Below are 22478 nucleotides of genomic sequence, written 5' to 3'. Positions count from 1 at the left end.
CTATATCTATCTATCTATCTATCTATCTATCTATCTATATATATATATATATATATATATATATATTAGCTGAGAAGTAGTGTGTTAAAGAAGGAAAGAGAAAGAAAAGGAAACATTTTGAAAATAACGTAACATGATTGTCAAAGTAATTGTTTTGTGTATTTGGCGGCAGCATCACAAAGTTTTTTTCATCTAGCTGCATCAGAAAATGTACCACGACGTCTGACACGCCTCCTTTTTACCGTTTTCTCACAGCTTGGATTGCTGCTGTCATATACACACACACATACATATATATATACATATATACACATACATATCTTCATATCTATATACATATCTACATATACACATATATATATACATACCTATCTACATCATATATATACACACACATACATACACACACACAAATTATATATATGTGTGTATGTATGTATGTATGTATGTATGTATGTGTGTGTGTGTGTGTGTGTGTGTGTGTGTGTGTATATATATATATATATATATATATATAAAATGTAGATGGGGTGTGTGTTTGTATATATATATATATATGTGTGTATACACACACACATACATACATATATACACATACATATACTTGTGTGTATGTTTGTATGTGTCTATATGTGTGTGTATAGCTTTGGTCACTGAGTGCAAGGGAAAAGTAATAAAATGTAGTCTATAAGTTATTAAACAGTAAAACATTAACGTTTTAAGAAGTACAGGTACATTGAGCACTACTGGAGTGGTTTGGTAAACTACATTTTAAAGACTGTGTAACACAACAGGTAAGTAACTAACAGCAGCTAAAATGTATATGGATCATCTCCGGTAGTAGATCCCTTTTGAAAGGCGCTACACGACGGCTGTGGTATAGAAATTACATTTTCTATGTGAGCGTTCAAATTTGTGCCTCTGGTAATGTGCCTTACCGGCATTTAAAGAAAATTAGTTTTGTGTCCTCTGCAGTGTTAAGAGAGAAAGGCTTTGGTTTGGGATAAAAGGAAAAAAGGTGTAAAGAAAGGAAAGTTGCCTTTTTCTTTTATATAGTATAGAGAGATGTGTTCGCTGACGTTATGATCGCCTTTTGGGGACAGTCGGGTGGGTCTTGTGTAGACTGGTGAGACGTCCCGCCATTAATCGGCTGTGATGGCACTGTCAGTCCTCCACTCGTGTCGTGTCTTCATAATCCGAGCTGACAACCTCATAATCGTGAACGTGCAAAAGAAAGTGTGAATCGCCTTAATATTATTTTGCTGGTGTAGAAAAGGGGTCCCGTGTTTGCACTTGTCTGGGCTATAGCGCAGGGGAGGATGAAAAAATTAAAAGTGCTCACTTTGACTTAAGGCAGAAGCGCAGTCAGCGTCTCAAAGGCCGGCACAGCTATGCGGCGCTGGCTGCTCGACTTTTGCTGGGCAGGAGACCCAGTTTTGCAGACACGTTCATGATATCAAAAGTCTCAGCGCTCTTTGGAGGTCATTCATATATTATATATATAGCAAAATACCCGCGCCTGCAGCGAGAAGTAGTGTGTTAAAGAAGTAATGAAAAGAAAAGGAAACATTTTAATAATAACGTAACATGATTGACATTGTCATGAGTGTTGCTGTCATATATATGCCTGCCTAAATAAGTCACCCTCGCTTTGCTCTTACTTTATTTACCGTTCATTTAATCATGGCTAATGGCGGAAAAATTATAAAATGGAAGGAGGATGGCTTTACCAAAACAATTATTGATGGCTTAATCGATTATTCATAAAGCTTGAATTGGTGATCTGTTTTTCTGTGTTAACCTCATATTTTTCATACTTCTTCTCAAACTAAGGTGGTGCGAGGGTAAAATGAATCGGGATGTGCTGATCAATGTAATCGTGTACCAGGAAATCATGCATTGACAAAAGCTCCCCTTTGCTTGTAATGCAAAGTGTGATTCAATGCATTATTTTTAACGTTATGGAGCACATGCATCGAAGCTTCTCAGCTGTGCTTGTGCTAAGAAAAGGAAAGATTTTAAAAATAACGTAACACGATTGTCAATGTAACCTTTTGTAAGTAGTGCCTGGAGGATTCAGTGTGGAGAAACTCTAGAGACAGCGTGTGTATTAACTTGTGGATTTTTCTGTGAGTATTTGGTGGCAGTGTGACAAGTTGCTTCGAAGACGGCAGCGCTGGAGCTGAGCTCAGAGCGAAATGAGGTGAATGGGAGGGGAGATGATGGCGTGACTCCCCCACCCGCCTTAACTGTCAATCCCCCACAAACACAGTCTCTCGGAATTTGCATAAGCACACCCCTTCACCTACAATTTTAACTTAGTTACAAAGTGATCAAAACTCTCGTTTATATCCCGCCCTCTCATTAAACTTGTATCCCGCATTACCTGTGGGCATGTGAAACGCCAGCGGTAGCCTGTCTATGAACTTAATTTAAAGTTTAGGTTTACACCTTGCTTTCTTTCGAGGTAGCAGCAGTCATGAATATGGTAGTATATGTCACTCGCTTCGCTTCTTATTGTTTTCGCTGCCTTCTCAATTATATAATGCATGTTTTCTTAAGCGCTTTTTGGAGGTCTTCCTGGTTTTCTACGCACTGCGTTGACAATCAGTTCACGTGATTACGTGGGAGGCGTGATGATGTCACACGAAACTCCGCCCCCCCACGTCATTCCAGCTCAACTCCATTACAGTTAATGGAGAAAAATACCTTCCAGTTATGACCATTAGGCGTAGAATTTCGAAATGAATCCTGCCCAACTTTTGTAAGTAAGGTGTAAGGAATGAGCCTGCCAAATTTCAGCCTTCTACCTACACGGGAAGTTGGAGAATTAGTGATGAGTCAGTGAGTGAGTGAGTGAGTGAGTGAGTGAGTGAGGGCTTTGCCTTTTATTAGTATAGATTCCTCTTAAATTCATTTGTAGATGAGTGACTTATTTATTTTGTTTAAAACATTAATGCACCCTAAGCAGCAGGAAAAGCAATCTGGTATACAAGAGGCTTGCATGCACATGCCTTTCAGGGTGTTTGACTAACTAGTACTGAGCATCCATTTTGCTGTCAGAAGCAACTGTCAGATGTGTAACAGAGGAAAACATAAAAATTATGCAAATTGGAGAGACGTCTATCAAAATAAATTTGAAACAGCAAATCTGCAGTAGGTTAATTATTCATTTCAATCTGCTGCATGATAACACTGTAACAAAAAACAATTTTTAAAATGCTTGGTAAAATAAGCAATATAGGAAACACACTGTTTATAACAACTCCCACATGTTCTGTTTCAATTAAGATAATGCACTCGACCAATAAACAGCTTCAAGTATCCTTTTAAGGTGATTAAACCAACCATGTAGGTTTGTAAAAAAAAAAAAAAATACTTTACAACTCACTAATCGCCACAATAACGGTCTATTTTCTTTCGTTTTTTTTAATGATATAAACACTTAATGAAATTTATAATAATTTTTTATATTAACAGATGTAAAAACTTTCACAATGGTTGTCACTCTCACTAGCCGATTCCAATTAAGCTATTACTTAAGGCATCACATTCAAAGGACTAGTTTAACCACTACAGTTCAAATTACAAAAACCAACATACTGTATCTGGCAGAGTTGATTTGATAAAAACAATAATATAGCTAATGTGCTGCTTATTATTAACAAGGCAAGACTGATGGAGGCTTCTTCTTTGAATCAGTCTGGTATTTTTTAATCTTTACTATTAAAGCTTTATTGAGTTCTATTCTTAAAACATTATTCATCTCTGAAGATGATGTTTTCCAAATTTACTTCAAAACGGTTACTGTTAACAACCCTGGTTTTACTTTATTTGAGGCTCTATTTAAGGCAAATTAAGGACAACAAAATTATGTACAAAGTCTAGAAAAGCAGATTAGGCTAGCAAGGTTTGACAGATGATAGCAAAAAGCAGCCCATGCTAATCATTGAAAATTGCTTGGTCTTCTGATTGGATGTTCTGTTGTGCTATTTTTATACTTTAGTACAAAAACAATAAACAACTAGTATAGTCTAATAAATACTCTGGGGACATAGACTATGCTAAATTTTCTATGAAACTAGCACCACCAGACAAGTGATTAACCTCTTACTGTTCCAGTTCCCATTACTCACATGTTTCCTGACCCCATCCTCGCATATGCAGTTTCCCTGATGAATAGTACAGGAATCCCAGGACCAGCATGAGACTCAGTGCCAGTAGCAGGTTTCGAAGAGTGATCAGGATACTCATCTTTCACATGGCATCAGGAACACTACATCACCTGGAAAACAAGAAAGAGAGGTAATGTCATACCCTATCCAGCAACACTGGATTAAATCACTTAGCAAAAAAACTACAACGAATTAGGTTTTGTTGTGCCAAAGGTTATCCTAAAAGACATCTTAGAGAAGATGACATTTTGTTTGCTGAGGTGTAGTAGCTGCATAGAATGAGACACTTTTTTGGTACCATTCACCCTAAAATAGTAAAATAGCTGAATTTTACAGTTCCTGTGATGGTTAGTGAGATCCCAAGTGGCGAGTTCTAAACTCTTACATTTTGGTTTTTGCATCTGTCTATCATCAAACCTGATAAACCTAGTTCAGGAGTTAAGTTACAGGAGGTCCCAGTTGTAAAAGGCCAGCACTTATCATAATAACACTGAGAAAAAGGCACAAGTCAGCCTTGAATTCAGCACTGTCCATATCAAACCATAATCATGCACTCACCCACATTCCCTCATAAAGGCCAATTAATCAGCTCACCAACGAACTAACACTGCCACTAGGAGAACATGAAAAGAAGCAAAGCTCTGAAAAAAATGCTACAGTGGTATTTGTTTTTTATTCCTGGGACAGAATTATTATTTAAATGTATTTTTTTTTTCTAGGAAATACATATGCCGTATCTGTTTTATTTTCACTTCTTTCCTAAATCATCCATTTAAATAAGAATGCAATTTTGCCAAACTAAAACAAATTCTTTCTCAGTCCAAAAATTTTAAACTAAAAGGCATATTAAAATTTAATCACACAAAGTAAAGGGTTCCTTGAATTTGTGACTTTAATATTATATTTTCTTATAATGAAACAATAAGTACATGGTAAGTCTGATCAGCCAAATTATAGAAGTATATCTTTTTTTTTTTTTTGAGATTTTATTAATTTTATAACAATCATTAGAAGAATATTGTTTTTAAACAGTTTGCCTTGGTATTCTAATTCATATTTAGCAATAAATTGAACACTATATCTGTGAATAACTAATAAATGAACTGATCATCATACAATAAAAAGGTTATGACAGATACTCTTACCAAAAAGATGCAAAAATGCAGCACCCCGAACTGAGTATTTGTTCTCATAGTGGTTAAAATAAAAACTAAAAACATTCTGATGCTATTTCAGTCCACAGTAACATCTGATTACATTGATGAACTATTCACAGATATCTGGAGAACTATTATTAGTTGAAAATGAATTCAGATGGAAGTTTAACAAAGCTCACAAGTCTTAGAACAGTACAGTACAGTACAGTAATCCTAAAAAAACTAGCCAACCCGAGGCGTAGCATACGCCGCATAATTATTTATTGATGTGTGAACAGTTCCTGAAAGACACAGTTGTTCAATGGAGTGTGTTTTTAAATGTGCTTTGAGATATTTCTGGAGCGTGAAGGTTTTTGAGCAAATGTTGCATTGAAATTCCGGTGTGAAATGCGTTTGTAAATGTTTTTCAGTAAGAGGATAGTGGGAAGGTAACGTCACATCAGCATGGCTGCAGACTAATGTTTGTGTTGAATGGATTTGCACATGGTTAAGGAGATCCATCTCAGCCGTGAAGTCCTCGTTACAAAATGTGCAACTGAAGGTGTGAGTGGAATGAGTTTGTAAGTGCGAGTTTTGAAGCACTGTTGGCAATGTTCACATTGCATCATTCTTTCAGTGGAGTGGGTTTTTAAATGTGTGTTGAGATATCTCTGCAGTTGGAAGGTTTTGGAAAAAATGGTGCATTGAAAGTCCTGTGTGGAATACGTTTGTTCAGTGGAGTGTGTGTTTAAATGTGCTTTGAGATATTACTGGTGTGTGAAGGCTTTGGAGCAAATGTTGCATTGAAATTCCGGTGTGAAATGCATTTGTAAATGTTTTTCATTAAGAGGATAGTGGAAAGGTGACGTCACATCAGTGTGGTGATCATGTGTCTGTGAACTTTGTGTGCACATACCGACATTGTCAATAGATGGCACCAGAAGGTGATCACGTGTGTATTTGAGAGGCAAGAGAACTTCGTAATGCCCATGATCCAAAGGACCGCTAAAGAGCAGGGATATGGAGAGACGGAGGCCTGGATTGTAAAGTCGAGGAGAGACATGACGACGTTATCAGAAGTGAATGGAGATAGGCCTTGAGAGCGACGGTGGACGAAGGAGGAGGGATACAGTTGGCGGGCGGGGCTCTGTCGTGCGTATCCCATGATGCGGGAGGAGGGTTAGAGTTGGCGGGCGGGGCTCTGTTGAGCGTATCCCATGGTCTCAGAGTTGGCGGGCCTAACCCTGTCGTGCATATCCCATGGTCTTACATTTGGCGGGTGGGGCTCTGCCGTGCGTGCCCTTAGTGAATTATATATATATATCTCTATAATAATAAAAGGCAAAGCACTGACTGACTGACTCACTCACCAACTCATCACTAATTCTCCATCTTCCCGTATAGGCAGAAGGCTGAAATTTGGCAGGCTCATTCCTTACAGCTTACTTACAAAAGTAAAGCAGGTTTCATTTCGAAATTCAATGCATAACGGTCATAACGGTTGACAACGTTCACCATGTTGAACTTTCTTATTTATGGCCCCATCTTCACGAAATTTGGTAGGCTGCTTCCCTGCGCTAACCGAAACCGATGTACGTACTTATTTCAGTGGTATGACGCCACTGTTGGCCGCCATATTGAACTTTCCAATGGTCTTTGTTACTTATGGGCCAATCTTCAAGAAATTTGGTACGCAGGTTCCAACGCTAACTAAATCCTACTTACGTACATATATACGTCCATAGCCTGCAGCTCGGTCACCGTGTGAGGTGGCGTTGGGTCCCCCAACGTCATCCCAACATCTCCCAAATTGTTGGCTACAGCCTTTTTATTTAATCCACGGCTTGTCCACTGTTTTATTGTTTGTTTATTATGATTATAATTATTGTGTAGGTTTTTTAGACTTACTTTACATTATTCAAGTACCCATTTCCTTTATCGTTCCAACCGTACCCCTATTAACATGTCTATCGAGGTGATCACCATCGATCAAACAACTGTCATTTACCGAGTGGTTTCCATGCCTGGAGATTGCACCCGCCTTTTCCATTCTCTTTGTTACATATTGCACAGCCGTATCAGGCTCACTCTTGATATCCAGAGGAACACTGTGTCTTATGTATTGAATGACTAGGACAGGTTCAAGGTGTAGACTGATGACAGTACAGGAGATAATTATACTACACAGGAGCTCCATAAGAGTGAAATACAGTATATATATATATATATATATATATATATATATATAAATATATATATATATAAATATATATATATATAAATATATATATATATAAATATATATATATATATATATATAAAATATATATATATATATATATATATATATAAAAATATATATATATATATATATATAAATATAATATAATATATATATATATATATAAATATAATATAATATATATATAAATATAATATAATAAATATATATATATATATATATATAAATATAATATAATATAATATAATATAATATAATATAATATAATATAATATATATATATATATATATATATATATATATATATATATCACCAACCACAAAAACCTTGAATTAGAAAAACAATTTTTCCCACACACACCCAGTTATCTGAAGAAATACGTAGACAACTACTATTTTGTAAAGACTGATTGTAATGCAGAATGAACAGCAAGGAAGACTTAAAATTTTGGTTATTCATTCTTAAAGAAGTTATGGAGAGCAATGTTACAGTGCTGTAACATTAATACCGCGTACTAGTAACAGTAAGTCTCAAGTCTTAAAAATATATGATTTTTTTTTCCCCCCTTGAAGCAACATATTTGTCTCAAGTCTGTTACTGAAGGTGCTCCTCTTTTGGTTTAGCCAAAGCCTTATACGGGGGAAGAGAGCCATTGTCCAGAATAGCAAACAGCTTACTGGCTAACCTCTGTTCTACCACTTCCTCTAGCAAATCCACCATGACTCCTAAGGTTGAAGTAGCCTTTTTGATCAGTTTTTTAAGTTTGTTATAATCACCTGGCACTAGACTTAAACTGAATGGTTTTCATTTTTGAAAATGCACTCTGCCAAAACACTCTGAAATGTATCATGTTATAGTCACTAGAGCCTAATGGCTTAAACACCTCTATCCCCTGATGGAAGAGACTGATTCCAATTACTACAGGACAATACACTTAAAGGGACTTCTCCTCTGATTTGTGTTTTAATGTTATGTGTTTAAAAAAGCAGTCACTGGTAACATCTATGTATTACTGTTCTTATGCTCTGCTATTTGCAAGGTTATCCCAGTTAAAATTTGGATAACTAACATTCCCCAGTATACATATACTGTATCATATACATTGTGATATAAAAAATTAACACTTCCAAATATGTATTACTCAATAAGCATAATGCATATGAACATGTAACATGCATCCATTTAGGGGAGCTAACCTTAATTATTTTCCAAATTTTGGCACCTGAGAAAATTAAGTAATTATTTATGGCTGCCATGTCAACTATCAAAGGTGGTACACTACAAACGGTCTGGCACAAATTAAACTAAATGTCTGATATGTGCTATATCATGTGACACAAGCGGTACAGACTGAGCATTCGTATGACTAAGAAAAAAACAGAGTTCCATTACAAATTGTTCATTTGATATGTATTTACTAAGTAATACATTTCTGAAACTGTTCCGATTCTTATTAAATTACAAACACACACACACACACACACACACACATATATATACACACACAGTGGAACCTCGGTTCACGAACATCTCTGAACATGTACAAATCGGGTGACGACCAAAAAGTTCGCCAAACTTTTGCATCTGTTCACGACCACACACTCGGTTGATGAACAAGCCAGTTTCCCTTCCGGTTCGTACGCGCCGATGATTTCTGTACATGTTCAGTCTCTACCTGTACTGTACATTGTTGTCGGTGCATCACACAGAGGGACTCTCCCTCAAAACTGTAACCTCCTCTCAACCCAGCTTCCTCCTATGGTATAGCGGGTCCACAGCTCGTGTCAAAAAGGCGAGTTTTAATAAATAATCACCGCACTCACGGCCTTGCAAGGGGGCGTAGTGGTGTGTGGCCGAAGCGGTTCCTGAGGAGTTTGTGATGTGGGCGTTTCTCACCTAAGTGCACAGGTGAGAATCTGTAATTGTTCCCAGGAGCTGCTGATTGCCAAGACTACCACGCCTCTTCATAAATTAGCTAGTCGGCTAAAGGGAAAAAGAAGAGAACAGAAAAGAATGGGAGGTTGCAGGAGAAGGCAGGAAGCAGGAGGAGAAAGCCGATGCAGAAGAGAGCAAGAGAGAGAAAGCGAGAGCAAGACAGAGAAAGCAAGAGAGAGCGAGAGCGAGAGAGCGCACGAGAGAGAGAGAGAGCACACGAGAGAGAGAGAGAGAGAGAGAGCAAGAGCAAGCAAGCTGCTGAGCAGGGAGCCTGGGTGTTTGTCTCAGTGTTATTCAATGTTTTTACATTTAGTTTACTATTACACTGTGCATTCTATGGTATAATTAACTATTTTTGTGCTTAAAAATCTTTAAAGAAAGTATATTTACATACAGTTCATACAGTCTGTAACGGATTAATTGTATTTACATACAATCCTATGGGGGAAATTACTTCGGGTCACGACCAGAGTTTTGGAACAAATTATGGTCGTGACCCAAGGTTCCATTGTATACAGTACATATATCATTCCGTAATAAGATACTTACTTGTGAGCACTGTGGCCAAAATGAGGTTTTAATACACAGGTTTATACAATAATTCATGCTACATTAGATACGTCATCATGTCAGACATACTGCAGCTAGCCACTTCTTTTTTTTGTCTACCCTAGTAGAATGAGTTGGGATGTGTGTCTGAGTGTGTCATGTAATAAACAATGTCCTGCCTAAGGTCAATGCTTACATTATGCTTCTGACCTCTTCGACCTTGAAATTGATTGTGCTGGTTTGAGAATGGCAGAATAAATGGCAGAAATTGTATTGCCCAAGAACACCTGACAGAGTAAACAACATGAATTTGCCTGAACGAAATTACATCATATTGAGACAAAAGTTAGGATGTGAGAGCTTATTTTAGAAATTAATCTACCCTTCTGTTTTCAGTCAGCTAGATTACTGTAACACTCTACTCTCATGACTACCCAAAAAAGACATAAATCAATTACAACTAGTGTAGAATGCAGCTGCTAGAATCTTAACTAGGAAAAGAAAATCCGAGCACATCTCTCCAGTTTTGATATCACTTCATTGGTTACCTGTGTCATTTACAATTGATTTTAAAATCCTGCTTATAGTTTACAAAGCCTTAAATAATCTCGCTCCATCTTATATTTCGGAATGTCTTACATCTTACACTCCAAATCGTAACTTTAGATCTTCAAATTAGTGTCTGCTTAGAATTCCAAGAGCTAAACTTAAAAGAAGTGGTGAGGCGGCTATCAGCTGTTATGCACCTAAAATCTGCAATAGCTTGCCAATTGGAATTCGCCAGGCTAATAGGGTGGAGCACTTTAAAAAACTGCTAAAAACACATTACTTTAACATGGCTTTCCCATAACTTCACCTTCATTTAATCCTGATGCTCTGTATATTCAATTAATTATCATTACTATTTATGGTGGCTCCAAAATCCGTACTAACCCCTACTCTTTATTCTGTTCTTTTTCCAGTTTTCTGTGGTGGCACCTAATCAAAGCACCATGATGTCCCTACATTGATGGATTAAAGGCCAGAAGTCCACGTGACCGTCATCATCAAGTCCTTCCATGAAAACCCTGAATACAATGAGGACTGATCATTTATGTTTGGTAGAATGTACTTTTATTCTATGTTAATTAGTGTTCTCTTATTTTAATTCTTACTTTGTCTTTTTCTCTTTCTTCATCATATAAAGCACTTTGAGATACATTATTTGTATGAAAATGTGCAATATAAATAAAGGCTGCTGTTGTTGTGTGCACAAAAAAAAAAAAAAAAACTTAACCTTAGATCTTCAAATGAGTGTCTGCTTAGAATTCCAAGAGCTAAACTTAAGAGTGGCAAGGCGGCTTTCAGCCGTTATGCACATAAAATCTGGAATAGCTTGCCAATAGGAATTTGCCTGGCTAATACGGTGAAGCACTTTAAAACACTGTTGAAAACACATTACTTTAACATGGCTTTGTCATAGCTTCATCTTAGTTTAATCCTGATGCTCTGTATATTCAATTAATTATCATTATTATTCATGGTATTCAAGTTCAAAATCCATACTAACCCCTACTTTCTCTACTGTTCTTTTTCCGGTTTTCTGGGGTGGTGACCTCCATGATGTCCCTACATTCATGGATTAAAGGCCAGAAGTCCACATGACCATCATCATCAAGTTCTTCCATGAGAACCCCGATTACCACGAGGACTGATTGATGTAATTTATGTTAGGTAGAATGTCTAGAGGGGGCTGGGCAGTCTCGTGGCTTGGAACCCCTGCAGATTTTATTTGTTTTTTCCTCACTGGCCATCGGACCTTACTTTTATTCTATGTTAAATTAGTGTTCCCTTATTTTAATTCAATTTATTTTTATTTATTTTGTCTTTTTTCTCTTTCGTCATCATGTAAAGCACTTTGAGCTGCATTATTTGTATGAAAATGTGCTATATAAATAAATGTTGTTGCTGTTGTAGATCCTGCTACAAATAGTAGTTTTGGTCAAAACTTCTTTTATGTATATGCCTCACAACAGACTAGTCTGTTGACTTAGAAACCATGCTTTTATTTTAAAAGGCCTCTTGAGAATTACAAGTGCATGTGTCAAGAGCAGTCCTTTCCTTCTCTGCTTTCCTCTAATTGAATTAAAAGTTCACAAACATTGCATTTTCATCAGAGAATAGTAAATAAAACTAAATCAATTAGAATTATTCTAAAACACATTTTTAGTTTTAAAGAAATACATTTTATTCTTTCCTCAAAATGATAATTAAATATATGGGTTTAAAGTACAAAACTGAGCGATTCTAATTTTCAGTTACCAAGTCAGAAGGCATTAGGCAGCAAGCAGCCCTGGACAAAGCTCTGTACAGCACCTCAAAAGCCAAACTATTCAGCAATTCAAATCCATGAAAAGTTAATAGAGAATTAATATTACGCATAACATTTAATGTTGTCTTAACTTCATCCAAAGTAAATGTTAATTAGTGAACTTTTCACATTGAAGTATTTTGATGCCAAGAACAAATTTAGTACTTACTAATATATCTTCACAAAAGACACCACACTCCATCATTTACAGCTGGAAGACTTAGGTAAACTGGCAGGCATGGAGAGCTCGTTATTTAGCACACCATCAATAAACCAAGTTGCTTCACCTCATTCAATGGATGTTGCATCAGAAAACTGCAAGAAAAATAACTTACAGTTCAAACTTCAGTTTAAAATTTAATTCATCATGTATGTTTCATACAAGCAAGCATCAGGTGTCTAGCAAGTTTGATGGATGGATGGTTGTTTCATTTACTGCTGTTTAGAACTCTGTATAGCTCTCAAGGTGCTTGGTATAGACTTTGTCATTCTATTAACATCATATAAAACTGGACATTTATCTGTCAATATAGCACTATGATAAGGAGTCTACAAACTACTGAAGAGCCATATAAACTACACTGCAAAGTCTTTTTAAGTTTTGCATCCTAATGAGTCAGTAAATTCATTAAAATAGCCCAGATTGTAACTGAGTAAACATATGTTAAAGTATGTACTTAAGTACTATATATTTGTATAACTCTTTGAGATTGTCAATTAGGTCAAGTTCTATATAAAAAATTGAATTCAAATTATCTTAAGCTACAGTATCTAAAAATTAGTTTTATTTGAAATGTGGTTCAATTAGTTACATACCATAAAATGGTAATAATGTACATTTCACATTCACATACTTGATTCTGTGTCATACTATCCCACTCCAGCAAAGGTTTCTGTATTGATGCCGTCTTGGCAGCTATACAATGCCTGTATTACACTTAAGTTTCATCTAGGGATGCGTTAACTGTTTAGACTATTATGCTACTTGTTATGAATCACACTTTACATAAATAAAAATGTATTACTTCCTGAAGCCTAAGTGGCTTTTTCTTGAGCATTAATCCAAGCAAATTACAATTCCACATTTTTCATATAAATCTGGAAATGAAATAATGTGAAGTAAAGGGAAATGCAAGCATTGGCTGATTTAGAATATTCATTTAGGAATGAAACTGTAACATTAAAGACATAAGACACAGATAATACATATATGTAGGGGTATATTGTATAAATGGCCAAATTCCTTTTTGGGAACAAATAAAGTCCTATCTACTGTATAACCATATAAAGTACATACTAAATTACTGGCTCATTCCTGTTTTATATTTTCAGAATGTACTATAATTGATCAGCATTTCTGTAGTAGCAGCACCAAAGACAAATTGTCGAAGAATAAAATAAATATATTTTAGGAAGTGCTAAAAGTCATATAATACTATATTTAATAAAATAAGCATACCACATTATTACATTGAACCTAAATGCAATGGCTAAGAACAATGAGCCTGCTTAATGTAGATTCAGTTGTCACTATACTATATTTTAAAAGTAAATTCAAAAAATTTCATTATTTAATATTAAAAGCAGATCTAGTTAGTATTTTTGAAATAGTTGACTTTACTTGCATGTATTTATAGAGTTTAGCCAAAGACTATTGAAACTACATTTTTCAAATTCATTGTTAATAAAAAAAAAATAGTAAGATACAATTTCATTAAATAACACTGCATACAAAAATGCACTTGTGTAATTATTTTGAGAGGTTTTATTTAATCAGCATTTACCTACTGATATTAACAAACACTTCTCTTGCTAACTTGTTACAGTTTTAAAGAAGGCCATAAAAGAAACTTAAAATGTTAATGTAAGCATCAGAAAAATAGAGAGGCCAGACTTTGAGCATAAAAGTCACACTGCGTACGGAGATGATAATCTAAATAACTAAAGAAACAATACCTAAAAGGAAGAGTTTCTAAAACCAATAGATCTAGCTGTGCTCTGTGACTGTGGTCTATGCAGAGTAAAGATGGGAGGTGAGCCTAATGAAGCATATGAATCATGAAGAAAGAAAGAAAGAAAGAAAGAAAGAAAGAAAGAAAGAAAGAAAGAAAGAAAGAAAGAAAGAAAGAAAGAAAGAAAGAAAGAAAGAAAGAAAGAAAGAAAGAAAGAAAGAAAGAAAGAAAGAAAGAAAGAAAGAAAGAAAGAAAGAAAGAAAGAAAAGAAAGAAAGAAAGAACTTTAAGTGGGAGGAACAAATCAGACTGCAGCAGGATTTGGCAAGCAAAACAGACATTACTCTTAGAAAGTCACTGACCATACAGACAAAAACAGAAACATTTTGAGATTTAGAAAAAAAAAAAAAAATAATGAAGGTAGCAGTGTTGCTTCTCAAATGCCACTAGCAGATCCATATAACTATAAGCATTTCAGACGACCTCTATATAAAGACTTTATAAAGCATAAAACATACACGTACACACAATATCCTTCCAAAAAGAATGCATGATTCACTCTATTTTAAGATCAGCCGTTATTAACCATTAAACACAGACTCTCCCTCCCTCTGCCTGGCACAACTGCTTTCTTTCAGCTACTTTTCATGATGCAATTGAAAGTTAAGTTGTTTCACTGAGTCAATTGTCCAAACAAAATGAATAAAACATCAAACATCTTCACAACTGGTCAATGTTCTTTAAATGTTATATTAACTTTGGCTGAAGAGTTCACTACAGCAGCTATGATGCATTGATAAGCATTCTCCTCTTTTGAAAACTTTTAACCTAATAAGCTCACCTACCATAAACAAAATAAAACTGAAGTCAATTCATTGGAGTGCAACTACAATAGAACTTTAGTTAGGGCACAAACGTTGTAACCTATGGTGCAACATGTTGGTATTATTATTTTTTAGTGTTTAATAGATTTTCTTTAATTCTTTAAGAATTCATAAATTTAATTTTTATGGGATACACCAATATATTTCAATTTAGTATCTTTTAAACTGTGGCAAGATGGTGTTTTCTTGCAATATGCAACCAAGCTCCTTCACCACCATAACAAAAACAGCATAATGTTACACTTGGGGATCCCCAGCAATACTCAAATACAGGAAGGAAATTCCATGGTGTCATTATGCTTAATACAGTGTTCAATATTACTACTTGCTATATTACTGTATACAGTGCATGGCTACATTTTATAAAAGCAAGTTAATTTTGTTTAAATTTTTTAAATAATAACCTTTTAATTTCAAATAATTAAAGGCAAAGTCAAACTATCTTTAACATGGCAAGCAGACATAGCGCATTATACAAATTTAAACATTCCTCATTGTTGTAAAACATCTGTGTAAATACAAGCATTTTCTCATATAAAGAGAAAATTTATTCGTTCATATTCCAAGCTAAGGAAATTCAAGCTAACATACAATGTTTCATGCTAATTTTAGAAATTCTTTAGATTTTTGTGTTACAGATATTCTTCATTAATGAAATTCAAATAAAGTCAAGTTGAGATAAATACATTTTCTGCAATAATGAATAAGCAGAATGTACTACACTGTTTACAGATTAACTTTGCTAAAACATATAAAAATTTCAGATAATAATGAAATAGATTTCTTGTTTTAATGTACTGTATGTGTGCGTGTTTTTGTTCAGTCTATGGTACATACCTTAAATAAAAAAAATTAAAAAATACACTTACATAGCCAAGGAGACAGATGTACACATTAAAGTCAATAAAAAAGGGTATTTGGGAGGTTATACTTGATAAGAGGGCTTGTAATACAAGCAAAGAACATTCATTTGGTATCAAATTCAATTAGGATGCATTTTTAAAACTTCAATCAATGCTCCATCCATCTTCAGAACCATATCTCTATACAAAAAATCTTGGGACGAGACCAGACTTTTTCAGAGAACCGAGACGAGACATTTTCAGAGAGATAATTTCACATCTTGCGAGATGAGACTTTGTGCCAAGAGATGATCTGAAAATCTAACAGGTCCAAGTGGGGGCAGAAATAAAAGAAACAGTAGAAGAAAAGACAAAGAGTAGAAGACAAAGTAGAACGTCGTAAAGAGGTTCAAAAATGTTGGCACGATACACATTCAGAGCAGGTTAGAGATTACGAAAAGTACTTTAAAAATGAAAATCTCAAAAACTGTTACTAAAGATCGCATTAGCATTAACAAATGGAAATTATTACTCGGTGAAATAATGGAACAACGAAAAGAGATTGATAATATAGACATAACTGATATGACAGCTATTACAAGTTTAATTTCAAAGAAACCACAATTCGGTTTAGATTTATGAACACGGAGAAGCAATGCAACATAGGATTGAAAGAGTTAAATGATCAGACATATTAAAAATTCTACAACCAATAATGGATACAAATCCGTACGTCCAAAAGTATCAAACTTTACACAAAATGTACACAGACAAAGAAGTTTTCTTGGATTTCTATATGAATCTGAAAGATCACACACGTATCTATACTAATAAAAGGCAAAGCCCTCACTGACTGACTGACTCACTCACTCATCACTAATTCTCCAACTTCCCGTGTAGGTAGAAGGCTGAAATTTGGCAGGCTCATTCCTTACAGCTTATTTACAAAAGTTAAGCAGGTTTCATTTCGAAATTCTATGTATAACGGTCATAACTGGAACCTACTTATGTACATATATACTGGCCATAGCCTGCAGCTCGGTCGCCGTGTGAGGCGGAGTTGCGTCTCCCATCGTCACGCCTCCCACGTAATTGAGTGCCTGCCCATATAAGGCTGTCCATCAGCGGCAATCCAATAGGAACACTCTGCCGCTGAGCGGCTCACGTGAACTGACTGTGAACGCAGTACGTAGACAAAAAACGCATTACACAATTGAGAAGGCAGCAAAACAATATGAAGCGAGTGACGCATACAAGCATATTCATAAGTGCAGCTACTGCGGAAACAAAGCACGGTGTAAACCATAAGTTTAAATTAAGTTTATAGACACGCCCCTGCTGCCGTTTGTCATGCCTACGATGAATACAATATTCGCGAGATACAAGTTTAATGAGAATACACAAGGTATGAATGAGACGTTGGATCACTTTGTAACGGAGTTAAAATTGCTGTAGCGAGAAACCTTTAAGTGCCAGGTCTTAGCTAACATTAAATAAAGCCGTGGACATCGCAAGATCACACAAGAGAGCTGCTCACGTGAACTGACTGAACGCAGTACGAGTGATCACTTCGATGAAAGAAACCTGTTCAACAAACGCATTACACAATTGAGAAGGCAGCAAAAGAATATGAAGCGAGTGACGAATACAAGCATATTAATGAGTGCAGCTACTTCGGAAACAAAGCACGGTGTAAACCTAAAGTTTAAATTAAGTTCATAGACAGGCTACCGCTGGCGTTTGTCATACCCACAACAAATAGTCGAGATACAAGTTTAATGAGAAGACGCAGGGTTTAAACGAAACTTTTAATCACTTTGTAACAGAGTTAAAATTGCTGGAACAGAGTTTAAATTTCTGGTATGCCAGGTCTGAACTAACATTAAATAAAGCCGTGGACATCGCGAGATCGCACGAGATAGCATAAGCACAGCTGGGAACCTTCGATGCATGTACACCGAGCGGCTCACGTGAACTGACGCAGTGCACAGATAAAAAGCAACAGTTCCAAAGAGCGCTGAACAAAAACCAAATTACACAATTGAAAAGGCAGCAAAAAATATGAAGCATTTGATACATACAAGCATATTCATAAATCCAACTACTGCGGAAACAAAGCACACGTTGGAAAAAGTCAATGTCCCGCTAAAGGAAGACAGTGTAAAAAAAACCTGTGCATGCAGTGTGTCAGGTCTCAGATAAAGAAGACGACGAGCTGTTTATTGATGCAGTAAGAAACGAATCGATGAATGAAACCTGTTATCTTTACAACGATTGACAAACACGGAATGTAACTTGAACACAACACATCCTACAAATACGAACCTGATTGAAAGAAATAATGATAATCAAATCCTTGATGACAGCAACACTCAGTAACACTCACAAAACAAATACTGTATATTGACAGTCATGTTACGTTATTTTTAAAATGTTCCCTTTTCTTTTTCTAGCTTTTTTAACACACTACTTCTCCGCTGCAATACGCGGGTATATATATATCCCGATCTACATACTCGAATAATGGATACTTTATTCGCCATCAATGATTGTTTTGGTAAAGCCATACTCAGTGTATTCATTAGATGAACGGTAAAAAAGTAAGAGCGAGGGGAGGATGACTTATTGAGGCATGCAGGCTGTAGTGTGCGTCAACTCTATCTGAATTGCGATCACATTTGAAAAAATATATCTTTTCAAGTTCTATTTAGTCCATATGTGTCAAACTCAAGGGCGGGGCCACATCCGCCCGGCGTGTAATTATATCCGCCCGCGAGATCATTTTATATACTGTATTATTGTTATTAATGGCCGGGTATATGAAGCGCTGGTAACACAATAAACTACAGATCCCATAATGCAGCGCTTCAGCTGCCTTGCCGAACACTTACCGTGTTAATCAAGTCTAGCTTATGATGCTGCAAGTTATTGCGAAGCTAGCTCACACGATGCTGAAGAGAAAAGTTGATTCTGAAAATAGAGCCTTTAAAAACCGATGGGAGGCTGAGTATATGTTTACTGAACCCGTGTGTCTCATTTGTGGAGCTAATGTGGCTGTAATTACAGAATTTAATCTAAGACGGCACTATGAGACAAAACATCAGGGAGTTCTGTGTTGTGGAGATTCTCAGGATGGATTGCAGGTGCTCATCAGTGAGGCTGAAAGACCTGAATGCAATGCAGAAGATACAGAAAGCAGAAGAATTAAATAAGAATCTGACACTTCAGCGGACGTTTTACCGTGCACAATCACAAAGTGATTTCAAGTGAAGTTGCTTTTATGGGAGACACAAATGCACCAGTGCAACTTTCCCTGTTGCCAAGTAATGTTAAACCAAGTCGTCACTACGGTGTTCCCAAATACGCACTTTGCTGATAAACCGGCGCACTGAGTTTGCACGGCACTTTGGTGACTTTGAAGAACAAAAAAAGTCCGTCTACATGCGGCTCGAACCTTGTGCATGTTTGGTAGCACATATCTGTGTGAGAAGCTCTTCTCAGTGATAAAGACTAACAAAACAGCACACAGGAGTCGCCTCACTGATGAGCACCTGCAATCCATCCTGAGAATCTCCACAACACAGAACCTCACACCAAACATAAACGAACCTGTTGCCAAAAATAGATGCCAGGCGTCCAGCTCTAAAATGACATATGAGCAAAGACAACTTAATGATTTGATTTGTTATTGCTGAAAGGAACACATTTTATTTATATTTCCAGGTTTTGTTATGCAGCATGTTCATATTTGAATTTGTATAATTTTGAAAGGATATATTTTTATGGAGAGCAAAATCTTTTGGGATATTTAAAATCTAAGTTTATTTTTTATATAAATTTACATAAGAGTAAAGAAATTTGAATGTTTGTTCTTTTAAGTTATTTAAGGTTTGAGTTGATTTATTCACGAATAATATTCCTGTCTGTTTTTACCATTCCTACCAAAGATATTTCTGCCGACTAAATAAAAATTCCTTCTATTTAAAATTTAAATAGAACTTGAACAAATCTGATAGTTCATAATATCCACGCAGACTTGCACGTAAGAGCGGGAGTTATCCGTTTTAACAAGCAGCGTATTGCACTGATCTGAAATAGCTGTGTGTGTATATATGTAGATATGTATGTATATGTATATATATGTTTATATATGTGTGTGTGTATGTATATATATGTGTAAATTATATATATATATATATATATATATATATATATATATATATATATGACAGCAACACTCATCACTCACAACAGTGACAAAACAATTACATTGACAATCATGTTACGTTATTTTTAACACACTACTTCTCCGCTGTGAAGTGCGGGTATTTTGCTAGTATATATATATATATATACTGCTCAAAAGAATTAAAGGAACACTTTTTAATCAGAGTATAGCATAAAGTCAATTAAACTTATGGGATATTAATCTGGTCGGTTAAGTAGCAGAGGGGGTTGTTAATCAGTTTCAGCTGCTGTGGTGTTAATGAAATTAACAACAGATGCACTAGAGGGGCAACAATGAGATGACCCCCAAAACAGGAATGGTGTAACAGGTGGAGGCCACTGACATTTTCCCTCCTCATCTTTTCTGACTGTTTCTTCACTAGTTTTGCATTTGGCTACAGTCAGTGTCACTACTGGTAGCATGAGGCGATACCTGGACCCTACAGAGGTTGCACAGGTAGTCCAACTTCTCCAGGATGGCACATCAATACGTGTCATTGCCAGAAGGTTTGCTGTGTCTCCCTGTACAGTCTCAAGGGCATGGAGGAGATTCTAGGAGACAAGCAGTTACTCTAGGAGAGCTAGAGAGGGACACAGAAGGTCCATAACCCATCAGCAGGACCAGTATCTGCTCCTTTGGGCAAGGAGGAACAGGATGAGCACTGCCAGAGCCCTACAAAATGACCTCCAGCAGGCCACTGGTGTGAATGTCTCTGACCAAACAACCAGAAAGACTTCATGAAGGTGACCCAAGGGCCCCATGTCCTCTAATGGGCCCTGAGCTCACTGCCCAGCAGCATGCAGCTCGATTGGCATTTGCCATAGAATACCAGAATTGGCAGATGCACCACTGGTGCCCTGTGCTTTTTACAGATGAGAGCAGGTTCACCCTGAGCACGTGACAGAAGTGAAAGGGTCTGGAGAAGCCATGGAGAACATTATGCTGCCTGTAACATCATTCAGCATGAGCAGTTTGGTGGTGGGTTAATGATTGTCTGGGGAGGCATATCCATGGAGGGTCACACAGACCGCTACAAGCTTGACAAAGGCACCTTGGCTGCCATTAGGTATCAGGATGAAATCCTTGGACCCACTGTCAGACCCTATGCTGGTACAGTGGCTCCTGGTGCACGACAATTCCTGGCCTCATGTGGTGAGAGTATGCAGGCAGTTCCTGGAGGATGAAGGAATTGATACCATTGACTGGCCACCACACTTTCCTGACCTAAATCCAATAGAACACCTCTGGGACATTATGTTTTGGTCCATCCAATGCCACCAGGTTGCACCTCAGACTGTCCAGGAGCTCAGTGATGCCCTGGTCCAGATCTGGGAGGAGATCCCCACAACACCATCTGTCATCTCATTAGAAGCATGCACCGATGTTGTCAGGCATGTATACAAGAACACAGGGGCCATACAAAGTGCTGCATACAATTTTGAGTTGCTGCAATTAAATTTTGGTAAAATGGACTAGCCTGCCACATAATTTTTTCACTCTGATTTTTGGGTCGTCTTTGAATTCAGGGCTCTGTAGGTTGATCATTTTCATTTCCATCAAATGATGTGGCATCCTTTCGTTCCTAACACATTATCCAGTCTATATCAGTATAGATATCCAGGAGGATTTCTTTTTCCCATTGAGATCTGATGTGTTTTCAAAGTGTTCCTTTAATTTTTTTGAGTAGTTTTATTATATATATATATATATATATATATACACACACACACACACATACAGTGGGATGCAAAAGTTTGGGCAACCTTGTTAATAGTCATTATTTTCCTGTATAAATCGTTGGTTGTTACGATAAAAAATGTCAGTTAAATGTATCATATAGGAGACACACACAGTGATATTTGAGAAGTGAAATGAAGTTTATTGGATTTACAGAAAGTGTGCAATAATTGTTCAAACAAAATCAGGCAGGTGCATAAATTTGGGCACCACAAAAAGAAATGAAATCAATATTTAGTAGATCCGCCTTTTGCAGAAATTACAGCCTCTAAACGCTTCCTGTAGGTTCCAATGAGAGTCTGGATTGTGGTTGAAGGTATTTTGGACAATTCCTCTTTACAAAACATCTCTAGTTCATTCAGGTTTGATGGCTTCCGAGCATGGACAGCTCTCTTTAACTCACACCACAGATTTTCAATTATATTCAGGTCTGGGGACGGAGATGGCC

The 22478-nt window shown here is 36.5% G+C and overlaps 1 protein-coding gene across 12 annotated transcripts in view; it reads right to left on the bottom strand.

Moving 5' to 3' along the window:
* st3gal3a (ST3 beta-galactoside alpha-2,3-sialyltransferase 3a) overlaps window positions 1–22478 on the bottom strand; it is a 394364-nt gene that overhangs the window by 242965 nt on the left and 128921 nt on the right. For 10 of the 12 annotated variants that reach the window (XM_039776580.1, XM_039776584.1, XM_039776581.1 and 7 more), the window contains 2 exons: window positions 12558–12703; window positions 4137–4285 (listed from right to left, as the gene is read on the bottom strand). In XM_039776580.1, the coding sequence (XP_039632514.1) occupies window positions 4137–4254 (118 nt within the window). In that variant the 5' untranslated portion in view covers window positions 4255–4285; window positions 12558–12703. The remainder of the gene's footprint in view (window positions 1–4136; window positions 4286–12557; window positions 12704–22478) is intronic. The other 2 variants (XM_039776587.1, XM_039776586.1) reach the window with 1 other exon arrangement.

The sequence above is a fragment of the Polypterus senegalus genome, chromosome 14, assembly GCF_016835505.1.
Source record: "Polypterus senegalus isolate Bchr_013 chromosome 14, ASM1683550v1, whole genome shotgun sequence".
Lineage (NCBI taxonomy): Eukaryota > Metazoa > Chordata > Cladistia > Polypteriformes > Polypteridae > Polypterus > Polypterus senegalus.
The sequence above is the reverse complement of the archived record's forward strand: the minus strand, read 5'-3'. Positions and strand labels throughout refer to the sequence as shown.